This window comes from Anser cygnoides, chromosome 4 (genome assembly GCF_040182565.1).
Source record: "Anser cygnoides isolate HZ-2024a breed goose chromosome 4, Taihu_goose_T2T_genome, whole genome shotgun sequence".
In the NCBI taxonomy this organism is placed as follows: Eukaryota; Metazoa; Chordata; class Aves; order Anseriformes; family Anatidae; genus Anser; species Anser cygnoides.
This window is the reverse complement of record NC_089876.1, coordinates 19,084,771-19,109,131: the sequence shown is the minus strand read 5'-3', so window position 1 is coordinate 19,109,131 and position 24,361 is coordinate 19,084,771. Positions and strand designations below refer to the sequence as shown.

General features: G+C 41.0%; 2 protein-coding genes across 6 annotated transcripts in view; one reads left to right on the top strand and one right to left on the bottom strand.

The window, feature by feature from the left end:
- The window catches only part of CCDC149 (coiled-coil domain containing 149), a 69,406-nt gene that overhangs the window by 29,849 nt on the left and 15,196 nt on the right, over positions 1-24,361 (top strand). Inside the window, exons 9-14 of one of the 5 annotated variants that reach the window (XM_066995722.1) lie at positions 701-845; positions 7,275-7,351; positions 8,721-8,753; positions 12,625-12,732; positions 16,801-17,391; positions 18,030-21,216. In XM_066995722.1, coding sequence (XP_066851823.1) covers positions 701-845; positions 7,275-7,351; positions 8,721-8,753; positions 12,625-12,732; positions 16,801-17,390 — 953 coding nt within the window. In that variant the 3' untranslated portion in view covers position 17,391; positions 18,030-21,216. Of the gene's footprint in view, positions 1-700; positions 846-7,274; positions 7,352-8,720; positions 8,754-12,624; positions 12,733-16,797; positions 17,392-18,029; positions 21,217-24,361 lie in introns of those variants that run through there. The other 4 variants (XM_066995720.1, XM_066995721.1, XM_066995724.1 and 1 more) reach the window with 4 other exon arrangements.
- SOD3 (superoxide dismutase 3) lies at positions 21,952-23,661 on the bottom strand. Its single transcript, XM_013180910.3, has 2 exons — positions 23,298-23,661; positions 21,952-22,853 (listed from the first exon to the last, which is right to left on the bottom strand). Exons 1-2 carry the CDS (start codon positions 23,498-23,500, stop codon positions 22,124-22,126), a joined length of 933 nt encoding a protein of 310 aa, XP_013036364.3. The 5' UTR covers positions 23,501-23,661; the 3' UTR covers positions 21,952-22,123.

Here is a 24,361-nt window from a genome sequence, read left to right as displayed (position 1 = left end):
AGTAGAGAAAATTCACTGTGCCAAGCAGTGTACCACTGTACCACCCTGCTGTTGAGGTGCAGGTACATTCATACACACACACATGAGATCAGTAGTATTTGTTGTAGTAGGTTGAAAATATTTTTCGACTCCTCTTGTGTCCTTCATATACTTGTGTATGAAGAGGCAGAGCCAGATTCTAGTTACAGAAGTAACTAGTGAACTTCGTGATGTGACTGAAAGGTAAACAGGCTCTAAGCTGCAGAGGAAGTTCACGGGTGACTTTTTTCACATCAATCTTAAATAACCTGAAGGATATAAGATTTACAAAAAGTAATATAAAAACTTCCTTGAGGGCTTATATTTTAATGTAAGTGAGAGAGAAATACCCCATTTTTACCATCTGTAGGCCTCAATGGTTTAGCAGAATGAGTTTGTTTCCTCCTGAACAAAAGTCATTTTCCAAAAGCAGAATTAAATGAACAGAAAATGTGTCTGCCTATTCTTGTTCTGGCAATTGTTGTGGGATAACAGTCAGCTCAAAAAGCCACCGTTTTTCTGTCAGCTGTGTATTATATTTCTGGTCTTTTGGCATTGTTTGTTAGTTGAAAGAAAATCATATGTATTCATTTAAGTAATAATTCTTTGATGTTAAGTGAATGTTTGTGTCACATCTCTGTGCATGAGAAGCCAAAACTCATTTGTGTTTTTAACATTATAGTCCAAGAGTTGTTGTCAGAGGATCATGGATGTAGCCTTCCAGCCACGCCACAGTCCATTTCAGATCTCAAATCACTGGCCACTGCATTGTTGGAAACGATCCATGAAAAAAACATGGTCATACAACACCAAAGGCAAACGAACAAGTAGGTAGCATGACTTCTAAGTAAAATAGAACTTACCAAGCTATGGAAAAGTCATAGTTCTGGGGGAGTTTCAGGGAAATGGAAAGGAAGGTCTGTTTTCAGAGAGAATTCATTGTCATTGCTAACAGGTGGGTTCTTCAGGTTTTAGAACTGAAAGATCAGCTATGTGTTTAGAGAAAAAAATACATTTTAAAGAGACCTGCCTGCTTCTGCTACGCAAGGATTGGTTTACAGGTTGAAGATAAACCATAGGAAACCTTTTGGTTTCTAGTAATGAAGTGGCATTTCTAGCAGGTAGTCTGTAGGGAGAGCCAAAGAAAAGCAGCCAGGAGGAAGGACACCTTTGAAACGGAGAAGATATGTGATAAATCAGCTGTTAACAACAAACACTGGTGAGAATAGTAAATGATGCACCTAGGAAAGAGTCTGAAAAGTTTTAATGTGACATTTGTCACAGGCTAGTAGCCTGTGTGTCATATGGATGATAGCTGTTGCTCCTGTAGTTACTTGCCAAAAGTTTTAGGAGATAAATGCAGTTATATTGCTACTATATGATTTATTTTATTTTTTTTTTAATCTGAACTGAACTTTCAAGGAGAATTTGTTTACCCTTAGCTGTTCTCATCAGGAGAATTCTTTGTACCTTGCACAGCACCTATCATGGCAGAATATCATTGGTTTTGACACATTTTCTGACATTCTGATATTATTGTCCTCATACAGTGCATGAAAATCAGAGCTAGGAAGCGTTCCTTGATGCTGCGCTCAGGTTTTTAGTTCGTTGTTTGTTTTTTTCTTTCTGGCTTTTTTTGGTTGTTTGGAAGGGTTGTTTGCAACACTGAGTCACTACTGGTAATCAGAGGTTATTCAGGCTTTTCAAAAGCACATCAGGACCAGATGTCAGAGACAGGCAGACATCTTTCAGGAAAGGAAGGAGTAGTACTGAAGTGAACTGTATTGCACTAGAATAGATGATTCATTTTGAAAATTCATAACTCTGATACTAGGCAGACTCCATTGCATAATTCTTAGTGATGTGGCAACAGAAGTGGAGGAGCAGTTTATAGCTGCTCTTAAATACTGTTGAGAAAGCAAATGCCTGATCAGCTAAAGGGAGACTAAAGCAGTGAGAACGTAGCTCAGCTCGAATTGATGGCAACTCAGTCAATTCATGCCTTTTGTATGTCATGAAGTGTAAGGGGAGTTCCTGCACTGAGCAGTGTTACTGAAGGGGCTAACACCTGCTTACCCCCTTCTTGCTGCTAGTGTAACATCAGCTGAGAAACATCTGGCAAGTAACTTTTGGTAGCTCAGGTATAATTGATCTTTGCCTTTTGCATCCTGATACTGCGTCATGACCTCGTGTAATTATTTGCATATTCTTGCCTGTAACTGTAGCAAATTTCTAATTTTACATCTCTTCAGTCTCTTGCATCTCTCAAATGTATTATTGTAGTGATGGCTTTACCTTCTGATGCCAGTGCCTGTTTTCAACTATTGAGTATGAGCTTTCTTGAGATAAGCCTTCAGTAGCAGATACTATTTTATCTGTGCGCCAAACTGGTCATCTATAGCTATTGAAGTAGAGGTTGGACATACACAAAAATGAATATGTGGTGCCCAACAGAAGATGAGGTCTTAGGGGGCGGTGGTAATCCACCCCCCTCCAAAATACAAAGTGTGCTCAGAACTGCAGTGTTGTATTCGGCTCAGGATGCTTCAGGGGGAAAAAAAAACAGAATCATAAATCCTGGGAAGGTTGAGTGAAGAGCAGCAACACTCCCATGCAGTATGCTTGTTCTTTTTGTCACCTTTGGCTTTAGTTGGATTAAGGAAGCTTTTAAGGAGCTAGGAAGAATGGGAACTACTTCATGTAGAAGCACCTGAGTCACAAAAGGGTTAAATTGAAAAAGGGACATGCAGGTAGAACATCAAGGAAAACTATCCTTGATTTCAGGTGCAGTATGTGGTTGTTGGGGTCTCTTAATTACCATGGAAAAAGTTAGAGGAGTAAAGGCTGATGTTTTCTGAAAATGGGTAAGAAACTGGCCACCTGTTGGAGCAGGTTGGAGGTGAGACTGAGGTCACTGCACAGGTGAAACCGGCAGGTCCACAGAAAACTGGTACGAGTAGAAGATCCATCATCGTACTGTTCAAAGGAGGAGAAGGAAGTGGGGCTAGAGAGAAATGGAATGACAGAAGGTTTTACATAAAAACCCTCTTGTCTTGTTTGTCCTGTGCAAAGAGCTTGTTTGGAGAACACAGTTAATCTTTCAGATAGTTATGTGAAGAAGGTGAGATTCAGTTGGGTAGAGAAAGTGAGATTTTTGGAGTGTTTGTTTCATTCAGGGAAGAAGTTGTACTTTTGATATTTGATAGATGATTAATCTGTTAGCGATTCTGTTATGAGACCATATGAACTTACTTCCCTCCCAACAGTTAGTGTAGTCCAAAGTCAAAACCTGTTTTGTTGCTTGAAGATCGAAATACAGCTCTGTAAATTTAAATAACAGGATAGTAGATTTGCATTTTGATTAAATGAAGAAATAACAAGACTTTTTTTTTTAGTTAGATTGTAATTTGGCTGTGCTGTTGAAGTTGACTTTCTGCTGTTATCCTGTTGTTAAAAACATCCATTATTACCACTTGCTCTTGGAACAGGCACACTTTCATTATTGCTGGTTTTCTAAATATGTGGCATGATAAAAGGAACTGTGGGAGTATATGCCTAGAAATGAGTGGGATAAATCCAGCCTGTAATTTTTTAGCTCCATTTTTACAAGATAAAGGCCTACAGGAAAGCTGGAGAGGGATTCTTTATCAGGGAGTGTAGCAATAGGACAAAGGGGTAATGGTTTTAAAGTAAAAGAAGATAGATTTATATTAGACATTTGGAAGAAATTGTGCACTCAGAGGGTGGTGAGGCTTTGGAACACGTTGTCCAGAGAAACCGTGGATGCTCCATCCCTGGAAGTATTAAGGCCAGGCTGGATGGGGCTTTGAGCAACCTGGTCTGGTGGGAGGTGTTCCTGCTATGGGCAGGAACTGTGTGATCCTTAAGGTCCCTTCCAACCCAAGTTCTGTGGTTCTATGATGTAAGAAAAAAAAGGTATATGGGAAGAAGATGGGTCAGTTTGCCTATGTGATTGGTAACTACTACTGCCAAGTTTAAGTAACAGCCTATCTTTTTCCTCTCAAGCACATTAGCTTAATTTGTAAAAGCAGTTGTAAATGAATTCTGTATGCAGTAATGTGTTGCGAGATTAAATAGTTACATAAATGTGAAAATAAACAGCCCTAACCCTGCCTAGAAAATGGATAAAAATCTTTTTGGCTTCCACCAGCAATAAACGGTTTGTTATATGTTCTTTCTTAGTGCAATTTGTTCATGAAATTGCCAGCACTCATGCAAGCCAGATGAATTTAGAAACTGCTCTCCTGCTTAGACATGTTGCACTAATTTTAACATTACTTGGGTAAGCTTGGTCATGGCCAGAAGTACAGAAGGGATTGTGCCAACCTGTAACTGAGTAAATGTTTCCATGTGACAGGTAGAGCCAGGTATGTGACCGTGGTAGGCCGTATTTACAGGTGTTCGGGTGCTTGTGTCTCTGGGAACGTACATGCCTTCCAGAACTAGAACTAAGTTGAAGGTGAGGTTGAACAGAGCTCAGGTGCTGTAAATCAGCACAGCTCCCTTGAGGCTATGCTCATGTGCGCTGGGAAGCGCTGGGAGTGCTAGAAGGGAGTTTCTGTATTCAGGTGGGACCGTTGCTGCAGTTACGTGACCAACAGATTTCTCTACAACCTTATCCTGGAGGGAGGCTTAGACAACCTCCCTTGTCGTGTTGGATGCATGACCAGAGAGCAATGGGAATAGCTACAGGCACCTTTGTCAGTGACACAATCCTGTTTTAGTCAAAGGATCTGGTCCATTATGGCTGGAGATAGAAAATAGATTAGGGATGCTAATCAGATACTAGCCAAGCAGCATCTTCCAAAATACCTGCTGGTCAAGGCCACCACAGCTCAGTCTTTCCACGGCACATGTGGAGGTGCCAAATTACTTGGATGATCATAGTGGAAAGGGGCAAACTGTGCTGTTTTCAGGGTTTCCAATAAGCATTTATTTAAGACTCACAGCTTTTTGTAGGATTAATTTCTCCCATACCTCTCTTCAAATAATGTGGTTTGGTGCGAACTAGAATCATACTCAACAGGGAATGTATTTTGCTCTGTGCCTGAATGAAAGCAGCATCGTTAAGTATTGTCCTCTCTTTCTGCTGAGCAGTGTTCAGAGCTGCAGGATGGTCCTCATGCATGAAAACCTGCAACAAAGCTGAAAAAAAAAGTTTGTTGTCTCTTCTGAGGCTTCAGTAGGAATTACCAGGATAGATTTGCTCCAGAATCTTTAGAAGTAGTGTAATACAGCAGAAAAAATGAATTACAAAGTTTAAGAGAAGCAAGAGAAGAGTGACTTTGGTATTGTCCGAATATCAAGAGCAGTAACAGTAACTGAACTTAATCTAGAGAGTGGAATTTGTTAGCTGACTGAAACTGACATGGAGGGCAGTATCTTTTCCTCCCTTTCTGCCTTGGAACTATTGGTGAACTACTTACTAAAATAATGAAGTGTGACCCATTTGTAGTGACAATCGTTAGCCACATCAGCTTTGTTTTGTTGGCTCCCTGGCAGAGTTAACATGTATTGGAAGGAATCTTGCATGATTTCTTTGTTCCCTACCCCTAAGCCAGGGGATCTCCATATCCTTCAGCTGACCTTCAGCAGGCCCTTAGGGCAATGCAGTACACCGGGATATGAACATAGAGTTGTTAAGTCTGAGTCCCTTGTGTCAGAAGGAAGCACTCTGAAAGCAAAATCTAGACTTGAAAAATTTTGATTGTTACTGGTGACAACAGTGTTAGACCCATCATAACCTTGGTGGTCTGGTTGGTTACTGAATTTCAGTGGAGAAATAACTGCTGCCACACTCTCCCCTCTGCTAGTAAACAGGACGGGCTGCTTGCTTTCTAATTGTCACATACCCCTGTACCACCCAGTGCTTGCTTCGATGTTCAATGTGAGCTTTCTCTTTTACAGTCTGTCTCATCCTGGTATTTTTGCAGTCTTTAAAATACTTACAGGCTTCCATTCTGTCATTGCAGAGCCCTCACATTAGAGATTTCAAAAATACTTAGTCTTTGTTAATCGATTTTTCTAGCCCATTTAATATTTGCTGGTTTTGCTGTCCTTTATGTTCCAGACTCTGTCATCTCGTCAGTAATGACATTGTCAGTTTGCTCAGATGTTTGCAGCATAAAACCCTAGGTGGAGAGCATGCAGTGCAGTATTACACGGCTCTGGCAAGCTTGGGAAGATATTGTTGCCTTGCTGTGTTGTGTTGTGCTGCTTCTCAGCATTCAGTTCAAATTTAACTGACTTATCCTGTTGCTGTAATTTGATGAGTAAAACTTGCTGTCCATTATCTCTGCTGTCATGTTTAGAATTGCTGTCTGAGTGAAAAACTCAGGTTTTTCACTCTGTGTATTGTTTGGGATTTATTTAAAGACTTCCGACTCTAGAAGACTTGCTGTGCCTGTGAGAGAAGCACTTTCAAAAATTCATGGGGAAAAAAAAAGAAAAAAAAAAGAGCTTTCTTTGCAAGATAGGAATCTCGCATTTGATCTTGGGAGAGAATTAAAACTGAAAGTTAAATCCTGCAGGAGAGCTAACTGCAAGTAGTATTTATGTAGGAATCAGATAGAAAAGAAGAGATGACCCAAGAAATGCAGCGAAAACTAAGAGTGGGTGGGTGATGAAGGCACTAAACAGCTTGAAGCTTTTTACTAAAGAAGAAAAGAGTTCAGCACGTGAAAGAAGAGAGATGTAGCAGCAAGGCAATTTGTTCCTGCAATAAGCAATCTTAGTGACAGACAAACCTTTGCGAATAAGAGTGGGCCAAAATTGTGACTAGAACTTCAAAATCAATCTATGTATTGAATTTTGCATATTTAGATCGCATAGCTCTTACCTTCCAATTTTAGCTGCAGAGAAAGTAAAAGGAACTGGGAAGAGAGATTTGCAAACAAGGGAAATAGAAATTCTGTGAGCTGCTATTCTTGGTCTGTAATGTGCAAAGGTTGACTGTCTGGTACATCCTAGATCTTTTTTAAATCTTTTTTTTTAATCATGGGATAAGTTAGACAACTATATTGCGTTTTCGGTAAAGTCTGGGGGAGGCTGTCTGTTGGCATTAGTAAAAAGCGGTAATTGTTAACAGGTTTACTACGCTAGTTAAGTAACAAGTTAAAAATTCAGTTGCAGACATGTAAACAAGTAGGCTTTGGTTACCTTACTAGAACAAGGAATCTCATCTCACCTGAGTATTTCTGGGTTTTGTTCTTGTTTTTTTTTTTTTTTTCCCAAAGAATTCTAGGTAATCGAGTGGCAGAACTTGAAAAGAAGTTAAGAACTTTGGAAATTGCTGGTTTGTGGAGTCTTCCAGGTTAGTAAAATTCAAGAGAACAGCTTGAATTATTTAGTTTTCATGGATATATTTGCATTTAAGAAAAGCTTGGCTATAATTTTTTAAATGTCAGTTATTTTATGAATGTGCAGTATTTTGTGAATGACGGTATTTTGTGAAGCGCATTTGCAAAATTAGAAACCTCTAATAAACATTAAGTTGAAACCAAAACTCGCGAGGCTCTTTAAACCATATTTCCAGTATCAATACTACAAAATAAGTATTGGAAATAATCAAATTGTTTCCATAGTTTGCAAGTTAGGAAAAAAAAAAAGGCAAAAACTTTGAGCTATTTTATTTAAACAGTTATATAAAATGATACACATAGGATATTAGCCATGATGTTTTTCAACAGGTTTTTTGATTAATTTTATACTTTTTGTAACTTCCATGGTTTTTATTGCTGTATTTTATAATGTTTTTCTGTAGAATGATAATCTCTGAGAAACTGGAAATGTAAATGATCTGAAATTTTCTAGTCCCTCTCTCCAGAACAGGATTATTCCCTGTAGCATCTTAAGCATTGTATTTGGTTTAAATTACTCACGTAATGGGAGATTAATCTGCTTCCTAATAGACCTTGCTGTTAGGAAAATGGGCAATATTTAATTTACATTTTCCTTTTGCTTCTTTTCTTCCCATTACACCTAATTGTATCTTTTTTAACCACTGTAAATTATGCTGCTCCATTGTTGGTGTTTGCACCATTAGGCATTGTTGTTTACAGCTTCCTATCAGTGGGGGTGGGAGCTAGTATGGTTTAGGCTTCTGGGTTTTTGGCTCTGTTTTTATATACCTAAGCTTTTAATCTAGAAGAAAACATTTGACAAAGCTGAAGAGAACTAGTGAAAAAGCAGTGTGGCCTAATGTGGTATATTTCTGCCTGTTGCAGGCATTCTGAATCATCTTTCTGGAACTGGCTTTCATTGGGGTTTTCCAGAACTGAAAGTCCCAAATTTGTTCCCATGGGTTACTTTTCAGTTAGGCATCTAACGTACATACAGTGCTGAGAGCATTTGTCCCTCCCCACATTCTCCAAAAAGTGCAGGTGAAATATTTGTCAAGATCCTGCTGATAGAGTTTTGTACATTAGTACAAATGTGTATCATAAGCTCGCTGGGTTAATGTGCTGTAGGGTTGGTTGTGGTTTTTTTCCCCCAAAAAATTGTGTTCCATGAAATTAGTACAGTAATAAAAGCAGTGTTTATAATCTTTACAAAATGTATTAAAAAGAACAACAAACAGTGGGAACTAATTGCTCCGTTGTTGGTCTGTGTAGGTAAGCCATCAAATTAATATTTATACAATAACAACTGTCTCTTTCCTTCTTTTCTTTTGCTGCCTGAAGGCCTGAGCTACAATGTCTCAGTGGGATTTGGGAGTAGGTTCTGCTTGACATATATATTTTTAGTAACTGATTCTAGCAGTACATTAAATATTATGACTGCATGTAAATAAATGGGAATGTTATCTGAACATTTTTATATCTGTCAGGTTAAGGTGTTCAGTCAAGTGAATTAGATGACCACAAGAGAAATAGAGGCTGCTCTACAAGCACTTTGTTTAAATTGAGGAAAATAGTAAGAAAGGATGATCCTTAATAGTTGTAAATGAATTTTACAGTAGCTTATGAATTCTGTTGAACACCAAGGTTGGTTTGTTAATTTGCTGCCTCCCTTTTAAATCAAGAGCGTAGTTTTGTTTCCAAATGCACTGTAGTCCCAATGTGGTCAGAAAGAGCCTTGCAACAACTGGTGGGTTGCAACGTTTCTTTTCAGAGTGTGGACAGCTTCTGCTCCATAAAACTGCAGCATGTAATAGATAGCGTAGGAATTATCATAATGGACTCTGCGGCTGAATGTGAGCTTGGGTGAGAGGCAGCACATAGAGGCTATCCCACCCAGTCAGTCTTAAATCCAAAGAGAAGTATTATATGGTTGTGAATTGAACTTCTGTCTCTGGAAGAATATGCAGATGAAAGCTGATGTTCAGTCTACCACTGAAAGAAATGCACTTTATAAATTGCAGGGTTTTAATCTGAACTCAACGTTCCCACTTGGGCATCGTTGTCCATATAACATTAAAAACATCCATTGTCACCATGATATTAATACCTCCCAAATGCTGTTAATAAATGATGTTAATAAACTTCATCCTATTGAAAAAAAGAGCTTGACTGCTTCTAACTTTTTTGTGAGGTGACATGTTTGTCATCTGCTTTTTGTGCAATGTATGAATCAACTATGGGGAAGCTAAATCAAGAGGAAGCATATATTTTAATTTTTGAAATGGTTAATCTGGTAGCATAAGTTCAGTTTCCGTAGTTCTGCCTATTGCAAACTTCAGCTTCCCCTGTTTGGAAAATGGGCTTTAATTAAATGAATTTTTTAGGAGGTTCATTGCTAAAAATAAAGCAATCTTGGTCATAGATTTAACTCTGTTTTCTTTTTATGAGCCCACTTGTCTTGAGAAGGAGGCAGAGAATGTGATGTTCACAGAAGCATTAGATTCTTTGCCTTGTCTTACATACGTTATGGTTGATTCAAATATGCATACGTAATATGTTAAGTATACTCAGCATTAAAACGAACTAAACACCAGCTTAGTCCTCTTACAATAAGATGTCACTAGATATTCAGTAATTCTATAGTAATAGAATAGTTCTATATAATAGTTCTATATATAAAATATATATAATAATTCTATAGTAAATCTATATTTTTCAAAATGTATCAGTTCCTGAAAATTCCAGATTTCCACTGAAAAAAAAAAGCCTAAAGGAAAGATTGGGCCATGACTCAGCCTTTTCCTGTCAGGGTTATTAGGAAGGTTTCTGTGCTGCCTCTTGCTCTTCAGTAATCAGCGAGGAGCAGTGGCGAGGCAGAATTAACAGGCTCAGCAGCTGCTGTGTTGGAGGGCTGTTTGAGTGGAGCAGAGGTTATATGTGGATCCCCAAGCCTGGGAATCTTGTAGAGAAGTCCATTTCTCCTGGAGAAGAAAGCAAATGAATTTACTCCTATTGAAAACCTGTTTGTCCGCCTATTTTGAGATCTGTATGCTTTTCACCAAAGTCCTTTAAAATTCATTAAATAGAGCAACTCTGCATGAAGCTGTATGGGTTATGAAATTGAGCTTCCACGGCAGCTAATTAAAATTCCCCATGTGTAATCCAACTTCAGATCTTGATGCAAGGAATATTGTACAGCAACAGCCACGTCCCTCCTTCATGAGTGGATGTGAGTCACTGTTAATAAATAAATATATATAGGGCTTTTTGGGCCACATCTGTTACTAAGCTGTGTGGATACTGAACTTAGGTCTATTTTCTGTAAGCAAGTTGGTTTCCAGAGAAAAATGTGAAAGTGAATGTGTTTACTGTGTAAATGCTGGCTGGAAGTCAGGAAGTTTCTTTTTTTGAAGCTTGTCTTGTAAGGGTCTGTAGTTGAGGCTTTACTTTTTTTTTTTTTCATTCTACCAAAAAAAATAATTCTCTGCTTTCCACTGTTAAGAGTGGTTTCCCCCCAAATTCTTTATTTATAATCTTTTTGAATTTGGCCTCTTCTGTTGGATTCTTCTGGATCTTTTAGACGTTGGCTACTTCTGACCATGCATATGAATATAAGATATTTCTGTACTACTAGTTCCCTGTTTGATTTAATTCTACTTCCAACGCAAAAATACCTTCAGTGTTACAGGGAAGTGCATTCTTTTAGGGGCTTTTGCATTTTGAAATAGCCATCAGATTTGTTTTGCCTTTTTTTTTCCTTTAAATTTAATTAATTTTGCCTTACACTTGGGGCAAGGGCTGTACTTTGTTGTTAGTTAATTATTATTTTTTAATACTTGCTATCGCGAAGGCAGAATTCTGATGCATACTTGACAGTGGGATCAAAGCTTGACAAGCTCAATGTTTCTAAAGCATTCATTGCATTTGTATTGCTGCAGTATATACCCCAACATGCTGAGGATATTAAAAAGTCATTAATACCTTCAGTATCAAGGTCTTTACAGACAGCGTTCTCCAAAGCAGTTAGAGACTGGGGTAGCCCAGTGTGATGCTGAGAGAACAGCTTGACTTTCACTCTTTCTCAGGAGGTACCAGAACTTTCTCAGGGAAGGATTTATTCAGGGTATCTCCTGACCTGGTGCCCTTTCAAAAGTCCTTGTCTTGGATAGGTGATTAGATTTAGGATGTTGCCTTAAGGTGCAATGTACAAGCAGATTTAGAGGGGAGAAGTGGTTGTTACATAAACGTCCATTCTTATGGAGATAAATAGAGCAGTAGCTTGCCACCTTCCCAGCCATTAGTTATCGGTTGGCAGTTGTTCTGGAGGCCACGCAAACACCACGCTTAGCTGATCTTGCAAATTTCTTGCCACCTCCCCTCTAGGTTTAAGGTAATGTCAGTCACTACGAACATAAGCATCCTGAATAGTGGAGGACTTCCTAAAGAGTCTGCAGGTGCTGCTTTCTGTATTGCTAACGTATGTAAAGACTAGGCATCTACAGCAGAGTCCTCAGCTGAAGAGTTTCTTGCACAATTTTCTCTGCAAAAGAGCTGGAAAATTGCCCTTGTGCATTTGGCTTAAAACAAAAATGCTCAGAAGGGTTTGGGAAATTTTCAGGTTAAAATCCCTCCTGTTCCCTAGCAATGTCTGCTGGTTTGCTGCCTCAGCTCTGGCTTGCCTCACAGTTGTGCTAATCTTTAAATTTATTTTTACTTTTTTAAGGAAACATTGTAGTACATGTGTGAGCCTATAGTGTAAAACCACATAGGTGATAGGAGGCAGAGCGATAAGAGTACAGAGTCAGTGCCAAACACTTGCTGGCAATGGCATGCAAATAATCCATGTATTAGCATAAAGCTTTACCTCAAATTACTTATTGTAAAACTTTTGGTATGATCTGGTTAGTAATATTCTGAATTGTATGGTGAATACAATTTGCTGAATACAGCACCTGCTCTTCTTTCAAAGGTTGTCCTTTGCTCTGTAATGTGTGTAAAAAAAAAAAAAAAAAAAGCCTTTCGTTATTTGTCTTTATTTGACTTACATATTCCAGCTCTGCTATAAAATACTTTATTTCCATGCTCTAGAAGGATCATTTGATCATTTGAGATGCTTTTCTGGTTCTGTACTTCTTTTCATGGCACTGGAAAAAAAAGAGTTAAGTTGTAGGATATGTGTGAATATCATTAGTGAACGATGAGTGTAATTAGCGAATTAATGGTTCTAACACTTTCATTGTTTCAGGTGGAAAGGATACCATAACGTTCAGTGACCCAACCTTGCCTGTTATACAGCGGTCTAGGTCACCGTTGTTAGCATTTACTGATAAGCCACAGCAAACTGAAGTACAAGGTGAGCACCTGGAACATACGGAACATGATGAGAGCTGAGCACACATTTCTTTCTAAATAAAATGTAATTTTCATGCTGGGATAGCAGAAGGCAAAGTTTCAGTGGTCACTGAGATTGAATAAATCATCCACGAGTAAAATGGATAGCTGGTCCCTGTACAAATAGCAAAGAAACTACTGAAAAATGACTGTTGAAGAGATTGCACAGTGCTAGGCATCAGGTCGTACACCTCCAGGAATTTTCATGCCAGATAACTTGATACTGTGAAAAGTTATTCATGCCTTCTGTGTTAGCCTCCTGCTCTTTTTCCCTCTGTTAAAATGCGCAGTAGGAGAGCAGTCTGTGGAACTGGCTTAGCACTTTGCTGCATTATAGCTGATACCTAGATGAAAGGCTTCCTGATTGCACCCAGTAAATTGAAATAAGCCCCCCTCATTTTCCCGGATAAATTGATTGTGTTGTTTTTTTTTTTTTATAGTCTTGCATGTGTTTTGTTCAAAACTTTCCCAATAGCAAGCATTAACATCTCTCCAAAGTCAAGCCTAACTTTAGGTGAGAGTAGCAAAAAGATAGTGTTTTCCTGATAACCTCAGTTTTTTCCTGAGTTTTTCATAATGGTCAGGAGATAAATTATTGTGCTTGCTTCTCAGCATTTGGATAAGGTCTTTAATGGACATCATATTCTGGTATGCCCCGATCTTACTCAGCTAACCATGAAGCGTCATAAACAATTTATTTGTTAGTCCTGAAACTAAATAGATTGTGGCTTAATTTTGACTTTATTATCCATATCATCACCCGATAAAACTTGACAGCCGGACTGATCATTTTTTATAATCTTGATCAGCTGATATTTTTGCTAAAAATAAGGAGCGAAACTATAGCGAGTAGTTCTCCAGTGAGTAATAACTCATAAATATTCATTTTTTTGCCTGCTTAATCATTGATTTTTAATTAAATCTGCAGTTACTGAAGGTATTTACTTGGTGGTATTACGTTCTTTCCTTTCCTGTCCTAGGTGAGGTTGGTATTACAGTTTTGATTAAAGCTGCCTGTCAAATCTCATCAGACCTTGTTTCTGTTGCTGTGTAGCACTGCCAAACATTCACTCTGGACTGAAGCTTTCCATGATGTATTTTCTACTTCAGCTGATTTTTTTTAATGTCAGCCAAATAACTTCTTTGTGTCTTTAATTCTGATAACCACTTTTTTTTTTTTAAATAAAAAAACATGCAAACATGTAATATATCTATAATTAATAGACAAGGAATTTGCAAACGGGGAGAAGGTTTCCACCCCTGAGAAGGTAGGCAGGACTTTTCATCCCATTCTAAGCACAGGACTGAGGAATCCAAATTCTGTCATTGAAAGCAAGATGTGGTGATAAAGGCTAAAAGGAGGATAAGAAGTGGGCAGAGTATACGGAGGGACTGGGTAAACAAAGAGATATTGTGCAGGAGCACAGATCTCAATAGGAAGAGATCACTGGAAGAAAACAGCCTTGAAGAGAAGACAGACAAGGATTAGGCCTGTGGCAGTCATCAGAAAAATTGGCTCCCAGTAGGTCACCCTCTTTACCCATCCCCATTTCATAACTGTAATAGAGAACAGAGAAATCCCGTGTAACAGAGAAATCCCGTGATTAAACTGCAGTGGATTAAGAAATTACTGCTCTGCCTGCACAAACAGCTTGGTTTTAATTTGTATGTGGCACAGTGTACCTGATAACCTGCAGTGAGAACTCAGACAAACTTAAAATCCACCTCTGTGACAGTTTAAATAAATGAGGCCAACTTTTCAGTGACACAGATGAGCACAAACATAGACCAGTCTGCCAACTGCTGGGGAAGCCACACCTTCTAGCAGTAGATGGAGCAATAACTTCTTCCATTGTTCCAGATCCGTTTTCTGGAGGATTTTGTGCTTTTCATTTTCCCTTCGAAGCCTGGAAAAGAAGCAGTGTGTTTTCAGCTGCAGGGTGTCTCCTCCTGCGTAGAGTTGACAGCTCTTCTGCGGTCAGCAGCTCTATGGGAGTGATACTGTCAACTTTTGTGCTGCTTTACATAGAGGATGACTGCCTGTTGTTGAGTTTTAGGAATTTGCTCCACAGTGCAATTTTTGATCTCTACAGCCTGCCTCCACAGTCTGGGGGAATTTGGCAACTAAGAAGGGTACAGGAATGTGTTCATCAGCCTTTATTTACCGAGCAAGTATGATCTCAGTTTAAAAGTATTCCAGCAATAAAAACAAAACCACTTTTACTTTATTATTAGCTGAGTGATCAGTTGAATGACAACAGATAAGTGGAATAGAAATGAAATTCTTGCATATCTTTAAATGTTAGGCCTGAGGTCAGTCAACCATGGTCCTATAAACACTACCATTGATATTTGGTGAGTGTTTGGCCCAGAAAATCTTTTTATCCTTTGAGCTAACACACATTTTTTACCAGAACCTTCTGTAATACATAAAATGTTGCTCTACCTAGATGAACAGATAATTAGAAGCCCCTTTTCAGGCTTTTTTGGATCTAATCTATCTGCTTACCCTGATCTCATCAAGCCCTGTTTTAGCCTGTAAATGTTATCAGTTTCAATTAGGCTGGATGGCAGAAGTCTGTAGGATATACTGTGCAGTTCCTGTGTGAAAATGCATAATGATATAGTACAGGCACATGAATTAAAGACACTGTCCTGCCACAAAACCTCACTGTACCCAACGCACCCAATATATGGTGTTGTGTGATGGATTGTACTTGAACATCAGAGCCGCTAATGAACAGCTTTCTTTTTGTCGTCACTGGTGAATGCATTGTTCCTGTTGTATTGCCTGTGCTCCATTTCAAGCATTCTCTGAAGACAAAAGTACTGTTTTTCTATGAACTTTTCTCCACACAAATTGTTCTTCTATGAACAATTTATCTTCACAGAAGTGCAGCAAGATGATGGGATGGTGTTACCCCTCTGTAGGAGGAAGCCGTACCACACAGAGTGATGTAGAGTCCCCTCTAATTTTGAGTGCCAATTGGACGTGCCTAAGTTTTAGCTATTTTTAGAGCTCTTAGAGTATGTGTGTTCAAATATATAATGTGAGCACAGCGGTACTGCAAATCAAGCTCCTAGTTTCCAGCTGAGCACTCAGATAATGAGGATTAGATCCAGTGGGTGATCACCTTTTGAAAGTTAATTTATCCCTGCCTTTTCCACATACTTAAACCTCAGCTCTTCAGAGTGACTTTCCCGGCTTCCTTAATGGTAGTTAGACTGTCTGTTCCCTTCGTGCCAGCCCTTGTCTCACTCACTCAGCAGCTCCCAAATTACAAATGAGGCAGGTCTGGTAGAGACAGTAGGCTCCTGTATTGTGTAGCTCAGATCCCGCCCCGCAGCCAGTCTGCTCCGTGCATTGAGCAAGGCGGGATTCCTGTGGGAGAAATCGAGTAAGTGCTCCTATACTAAAAGGTAATGCATATGCACTGCAAGAGCCATTTGAAGCTGTCAGAGCAGCCATACTCCTGGCACTCCTCAATTTTTCTTATTTGACTTCACAAGCTGATTTGCAGTGAGGCCTTTTGTCCTTAACAGAGACGAGGACGAATTCTTTCTCTTACAGAGCTGTTTGTTTACACATCACTGTTTTCTCTGTTCTGTCACTTTATTCAGCGTTTGGCTTTCGGTGTAATAGTATATTTCATATTCTTCTGCTTTGTTTTATGACACTACCCAAATCAGAGTAATCTTCTACATTAGGAGAAATGTTGCAGGATCAATAACAGAATTATTGGACGAGAGGCTGCGAAAAGAAAAAATGGAGTTTGTGTTAACCCCTGAAAGTGGTACTGATGTGGGGATTAATGTTAAACTGTGCCCCAAAATTCTGCAGTTAAGTGCCTTGCTTAAAGTTGATATTCCTAGTTATAATGTAAAAAATGGGCCGGGGGCGCGACAGAGAACCACTGTAGAAATTTCTTACTGAGGTAGACGTCTCTGTGGTGTGACACTGTTGTGATGGTCTCCGGGTCAGACATACAAACACGTGAGGCATGTCGCTGTTCCATTTCTTTTTCAGCAGAACAGAAGGCAGAACGTAATGAAACTCGTGCTGTTGCAAGTGAGTCCATGGCTCCACAGGAAAGAAACTTGAATAACAGAAACCAAAATAAACATTTTTATCCTTCATTACCCCAGTTACCTTCTGAGGAAAAAGAAATAAACAAGCTTGAAAGCAAAATAATTAAACTGACAGAACAGGCAGTTTCAGAACTGGAAGGGAAGAGAACAGAAAATGCAGCTGGGGAGCAGAACGCAGTGGTTGGGGCAGAGCTTAATGGTTCGTCGGAGGGAGATTTCCCGTTCTCCAGTCTGGACACATCCAACCCTACAGATCCCTCAACTTCGGAAAGTGAGCCAACAGCTGAAACTGAGACCCTGAAGGACAGCGATGAAACCTCTGAGAGTGACTGTGAGATCACAAACCGAAGAGGGAATCGGAACGGCATCACCGTGGATGCGGTGGGTGCTGAGGACCCCAGAAGGCACGGAGGTCTCAGCATTACGACTGCACGCACACATGGCAGCTTGGAGGAGCTCCCTGGATCTGAGAACATGAAACCGTCTGATCATGCTGAAAACTGTGAATATTTGGATAACAGTTTGGCTTGAGGTATGACATCCGTGCCCTTGTGCTTCTCACTGTAATCCTCTTGCAAGTGGGTCTGTGCTGCTGTGACTACGACCAGCGAAAGTTTGTCAGAGGACTGATTTTTTTACACGAGTCTGTTCATATTTGTCTAATAATGGTGTTCTTCTGCTAGTTTTGACTGCAGTATACCAAAAATGTAAATAATCTGAGGGGAAGAACTTGAAGCTGTTCAGGTTTAATCATTTTGGTTCTTTGTAATGATTTGAGGTTTCTATGTAGATGGATGTCATTTATAGCCGTGTAGCAAAGAGACCAGTGATAACGTTGTACCATGTCACTGGACTTCTGGAGGGCGTGGGGTCTTAGTGCTGGACTTCGCTTTAATGGTTAGAAGTGTCTTCCAGTGATGGAAAATTTGGAATGATGAATTGGGAAGTACCTTAGGGTCATAGGGTTTCTCAGTTTCTCAGACTGCATGCTGTTTCTCTGTCCATAATGGCTGCGAGTACATCCTTAGAATAAGACCGCTGTTCAGTAATGGGAAGCAGAATGCTTTCTGAGAACCATCCCTGCGTGTGTATTGTTCTCTCATTTCAATGTATCTTTTGTATCTTTGTATCTTTTACTTCCCTCTCCCGGTTCATCTCATGAAAACAAAGGGAGTTACTTCACCAGACACTAAGAACCCAAACTAATGATGCTCTGAAGAAACATCAGAGGAGCCAGAAGTCTTTTTGCGAGGAACAGCATTGCTGTTCCAAAGCAAGGAGAACAGCAGGAGGAGAACCGGTTACGCCCTGCCAGCCTGCTTGGTGCTCTGGGTTACTGGAATTGCATCCCTCAGCCTCCAGGAGCTGCAACAGCCCTCAGACCATAACGGGTGGTAGATGCCAGCCTACTCCATTTGTGCCTTCCTTTTTGAAAGAATCTGTCTCATATTTTATGTTTTGGAAAACATAAAAAAAAATCGTGTTTATGTTTCCTCCTCATTTCACCACTCCTTGGTGGTAGGTTTATTTGCGCTGTTACTGCTTCCTTAAACGTCTTCCCTTGTTGGTGTTCAGTCATAGGAAAGCTTTCCTGTAACAACTGGAAGAGGGAGGCTGCTGTGTCATTCCCCAGCTCGCTCCTGAAGCTGGAGCTGTGCCACTCTGCCCCTCGGAAGGCAGCAACAAGGGAATGCTTAACGGTGAAGTTAGCAGCTGTTGGAGAAGGGGAGGCACGTCCTTCCTCTCCTGCTCGTAGCATAAGGAATCGTCTCTGCAGCTGTGGAGCTTCTATGGGCCAGCAGCCGTCAAGGCAATTTTTCTGCTGGCTTGGGAACTAATTGTCTGTAAATGTTCATTTCTCACTCCTAGAACTTGAAACCAATCAGAGAGAATTAAAACAAATTTAATAAAATACTACTAATAAAAAGGAAAATCCCTCCCAGATTGAATCCTCCTTTGACAAATAACTGCCAGCTGCAAATTTTTACAGCCCACTTGTCAGCCACTGAATAAACAGAGTTTATATTAGCAATACTGACAAACTCTTCTGTATATGGGAGCTGAGCTAGCAGGTGCTGCCGTAATCAAGGTGTCAGAGTCCGTGAGCAGTTTGTATTCAGCAGAAGAAGGGCTGTATGTAAATGATTACATATAAATATAAGGAATGATAGTGGGAAGGTGAAAAATGTGGCTTGTCGCTGTTCTCATGTGTTTTCCTTGCCAGGTGCATTCGTGTAACCCTTTCAGCGTCTGTCTGCAGGCAGTAAACCCATAGTCACGGTGCTCCTGGGATGGGTTTCCTTCCTCTTTAAAGGTTCTTTGACACTGCAGCATTTCACTGATGCTAAGCAGCAGCCCTTAGGGAAAAAAACATCTGTATATTTAAGTGCGTTAGGAACATGAAGCAGTAAAAAGTTTTTCTTTCATTATCCTGACAACAATTTAAGTTCCTCATAACCTGAAAACCACGAAGAGTTTAAGCATTTGAAAGATTGTTGTGCTGTTGCCATTAATTGTAACTGACTGCACGATTGACTCATTTATATGACAGTACTGACAAGTCAGAAGAGAAATAGCTGCAGAAACTGAAATCTCTGGGAGAATGTGGCAGATTTTTTTTTTCCTGTAATGCTTGAATGTTGCATGAAGTACCATTTTATTCAAGATACGTTCTTCTCCATCTTTCAGAGACTAATCCTGCACAGAGCTAAATATCAATGCGGTCAGAGCTGATGCAAGCCAGTAAAAAGGGCAGGATTTCATGTAGCCGAGCTCTGAAATGTCCAGGTGAAACGTTCAGGGTGTTTTACGGCCATTGTTTCCTTGTCCTAAATCTTCCCTGACCCACAAATGTGTGAGTTGATGTTTGCTGTTGTTCCCTCAACAGCCAGTTAATGGTATTAATTAGTGAAGAGCTTGGTGCAGAAACTGGAGCAGGTGGAAGCAGTGCTGGACCAACGGTTGCTGTTCAGTGCCTCACTCACTGGTTCTTTGTGGTGTGCTTTTTTCTGTGAGAAGAAAACGGAGATGTACAACTCCGTGTCAACAAGGTCATCGGGGTAACTCTCCTTAAATGCAATGTTTGTGTCTTTCATAGAATCACAGAATGGCTCGGGTTGGAAGGGACCTTAAAGATCAACTCCAACCCGTAGGCAGGGACACCACCCACCAGATCAGGTTGCTCAGGGCCTCATCCAGCCTGGCCTTGAACACCTCCAGGGATGGGGCATCCTGTTCCAGTGCCTCTCCACCCTCTGCGTGGAGAATTTCCTCCTAATTCCTGGTCTTTGCAACCATTAAATTCATGGAAGGTACCTAGATCTCTGGAAATCTCATTTAGAGTGCTATATTCGTACTGCGATGTTGGTCCCGTCTGTTGTGCCCGCGTTAATGTGTATTCTAGCTGCAGGTTTAGCCTTCTCTCAGGAACACAAGATTTCCACTCCAGGACGCTTGTAGAAGTCAGACTGCACTACGTGGTAGCTAATTTAATAGTCGTGTCAGCATCTTTCTTGGATGTTGTTTAAATTTGTATTGTTGTGTTATTAGGACTGTGATTTTTTGGGTAAATTCGTTCATGTTTTGTTGTGGAGTCAACACTACTTTATTGGGTTTCTTTTAGACTCATGTTCCCTTTTTCTAGGACTTTAGGAATGGGGAAATTACATCCTGCTGTAAGCTCTTTTGCTGCTGGGCTCTGGGGAAGCAAACTGGGAAGCGGAATGCTGTGGGAAGGGGATGGATGAGATGCGTTGCATAAATTGATTTTAAGCACATTGTCTCACCTAAGAGCAAATCCATGCGTTATCTGTGAGAAGGATTTCATTTGAAAGTACTGCGCTGTGGTTATTTGAAAAACAACGTTCAGTGAATTTGTAAAATAATTGTGTGAAAATGACAGCTGAAGAAGCGTCTTTTAGAATGTTGTGTCTTTTCTAAGTGAGACTATTTTTAAGCATATGGTAATTTGTATAATAAAGACAGTGGAATTTCTTTAATCCATATGAGCTCAGGAATGTATTTCAAAATCTTAACCGAGATTAAGTTGAAAGTCTGCTGCGTTTCTAAAAGATAGGATTTTGCTTACCAGCCTCTGTTTTGTAGTTTTACTTTTTAAATGATGCAGTTTAATTTATTTGCAAACCTTTCTTTTGTTGCTGCCTGGATTAACTGCGCAACATAGTTCAACTATATTAATATATTTTGTCATCTTTAATAAAACCATACATTTCCTGATACGCTTCTTCTACCTGCTTATTTCCTTTGCTCAGTATCAGATGAATGATAGTCATGAGTTAGTGCTGTAGTATTTCCAGAGTTGTGTTAAAACAGAAAAATAAAGCTTTATAGAGCGAGACCTCTAAGTTTGTTGAACATTATCTGGCTGAAATGTTTTCACTGTCACATCTCTCTGTCTCAGTTGAGTGATTTACTTCCTAAATTTTTGTGTGAAGAAACACACTCAGTATTTTTTGGCTTTGAAAGTAATATTAATCTCTGCTAATTTTATCATCGTTGTCCAAGCAGCATTAAATCTTCCGTATACAACCCAGTTACCGCCAGTCACAAACTGGAGGCGCTCAGGAGTTTTTGCTGAGGGGTAAAGGAAAGCTGGAATATTTAAGTCTGCTTTCAGTGGTATTCAACTATAGGCACATGTGTAGACAGCCTAAACTCAAACAGAAGCTCAAACATGTTTGAGAATAAAACCTGAAAATACAACAAGAATAACATAGTGAACCTAACGTTTGAAATAGAAATGTCTGTACTTTCCCCTATTTTTAGGGGAAGTCCATGACCCAAGTCTTACAACACGACACTCAAAGCTGTTGAAAGCATTGAGATCTTTTTACCTTTTCGGATTTGCAGTTAAATAAAGGACAGCATCTAATCAGAGGCAATTCCTCACTTATATTTATTATTTTTTGTAAATTTTGGTATCTGACTTCTTGTCCCGTAAGAGCCCCTCAGGATGCGCAGCCCCTTTACAGGCTTTATCAGCCCTGTAACTCAGCACTCCTACTGGCATGCCTTCCACCCCCAAACTGCACAGAAGGGAAGCTTTTCATCTTCAAGAAAACATATCACGGCGTTGAGTTGATGCTGCTTTTATTGACCAGCTTACAGAAAGGCGGCTCTACAAAGTGATACACGTTTGTTAGAGAAGCAAGAGAATGGAGGTGGGAATCCCTTTGCCATGTGTCGTGGTGGCCGACGGCGCAGCCCAAGGTACTTGGTGCTGCCCGGTGATTTTCTGGCCTTCGTTAAAGCCTGGTTCTGAGCCATCTCTTCTTCTTGTCCGAGGCCTCAAACTGTTTCTCTTCCCACAAGTTCCCGTTGCACACCCCAATCACGCAGCAAGCCAGGCGTTTGCCTGCGTTTCCATTTTCCAGACTGGCCTTGTTGTTGCCCTTGCCCATGTCGTCTTCCTGCTCGTGGATCACGACGGATCTGCCCAGGATGGAGTACGGGCCGAACAAAGTGGCGAAGAGATTCGGTTTGTATTTTCTGATTTTGCCATCTTTGGGAGAGAAGTTCCCAAAATCCCCCGGGTGGCGGGGGTGGTTGACGCTGAAGGGGTTGTAGTGTCCTCCGGTGGAGTCGCAGCCGTTGCTGAGATCCCCAAGCTCGTGGATGTGAATAGCTCTGCCGGACTGGGTGTCATCCAGCGGAAACCCGTCCAAGTGAAAAATGGCTTCCAGTCTTCCCTGCGAGTAATGCTGTCTGAACAAGACCTGTCCAGTCACTTGTGGCTTGTCGGCATCTATTTTGGAGCTGGGCTTCATCTCACAAGTGGCGTAGGTCATCCCGTCGGTCTCATTACCGGCCACTACTGGGTAGAGCAAATTCTGCCAGAGGTCGTTCACTTTCTTCTGTATTTCTTGAAGGGTCTCTCTGCTTGGGTCAGTTTCTTCTTCTGCCGCGACGCCAGAGGCAGACAGGGCGAGTCCAGTGAGCAGAGCAAGCAGCAGAAGCATCCTGGCAATGCCGAGCCTGCGAAGTGCACAAGAAGCCAGCAGGAGTGAGAGGCGCCTCGCAGCAGCGTGGCTGGGGAGGGAGGGGAGCACGCAGCCCGTGGGGGCACTGAGCACACACAGCAGCTGCAGCCTGGTCCCAGCGGGCTGCTAAATCTGGCTAACGCGATTAATGGAAACCAAAGCAAAACGCGCCCCTTTAAACACAGACAGTTGTCACCCACGACTAAAAAAACAGCGATTTAGTATTTCGCACCAGATCTTGCTCTTAAAAACTGCCTCTTTCCCCGCAGACATCAAGTAATCTGAAGTGCTGCTTAATCTGTTTTTGAGTTTGCATTGAGACTTTCCTCCTCCTACAAACTCCAGCAGGACCGTCTGCCAGGAGGCTTGTTTTGGTCCACCTCCACACACCCGAGCCGTGCGTTACAAGTGGAAAGCAACGAGCCAGCGAGCGGATTACCTTTCCCGGTCGCTGCAGGACCCCTCAGTGGCAGCTCCTCGCCTCTGCTCCCACCAAGTGCAGTGCGGCCAGCCCCCGGCGCTGAGCTGCTGGAGGCTGATGCGTGCTTGTGTAAGAGCTGGGTAACGCTGCGCAGGGGAGGGGTCACCCGCAGGGCTGCGGGACAGCACGGACGGACGGGAAAAAGTTTCCAGTGTTTTCATCTCAGGCAGGGCGAACTCTTTGCCCTCGCTCTGTTCGCCTGCGAAACTGGCTCTCGGTCCTCACCACCATCCCGCAACAGAAGGAAAAAAAGTTTCCAAGCTGTTGAAGTGACTTGCCTGGTGATGACTTCGTGTGCTTATCTAAAACAAGCGACCTTCCACGGGCAGCGAGGAGAGCAGCAGCTTTGCTAAGGCACAGTCGGACGGCTCGGTCACTTCTGCGCTGGTTGTCATGGAGTTGTTTTGCATTTCCATTCCTTCATTCGTCAAAACTGAAATTGGTCCTTCAGCAACAGAAAATGTTGCACATGGACGTGTACCAAAGTTTTGGTGGTTTTAAAACCCGGAAGGCACAGTCCGAACTCTCAGATGTTGAGGCACATTTAGTGATGCTTCTCTGTAAAGTTTTCGGGCTACTGCCTGCTGCTTTACTTGCCAAGTTATCTGCTTCACCAAGTTTCTCTCTCTTCTTTTTTTTTTCTTTTTCCTTTTTTTTTCCTTTTCTTTTTTTTTTCTTTTCTTTTTTTTTTTTTTTTTTTTTTTTTTGAGAAACCAGTGATTTCTTTCCGAAGGGTGAAGCGAGCAGCGCTAAGGCGCTGCGACGTCAGATGGAGGCACAGCAAGACCGTTTCCCAGAAGCTGGCTGGCGCGCGCAGCGTTCACGTTTCATCATCCTCCAACCTGAGAAACCTGCTCTACTCCGGGGGGCATTGCCCTGGCTGTGGCACTTTGCAGAGCTGTGCCTGAAACGTGGATTCGGCCACCACAAGGGCAATTTAGCAGGCTGGGATTTGTTTAGGGAGAGAGGAGTAGCTCGTGTAACTTGGGAACAATTCTCAACGTAAGAAAATTGCGAAGAAA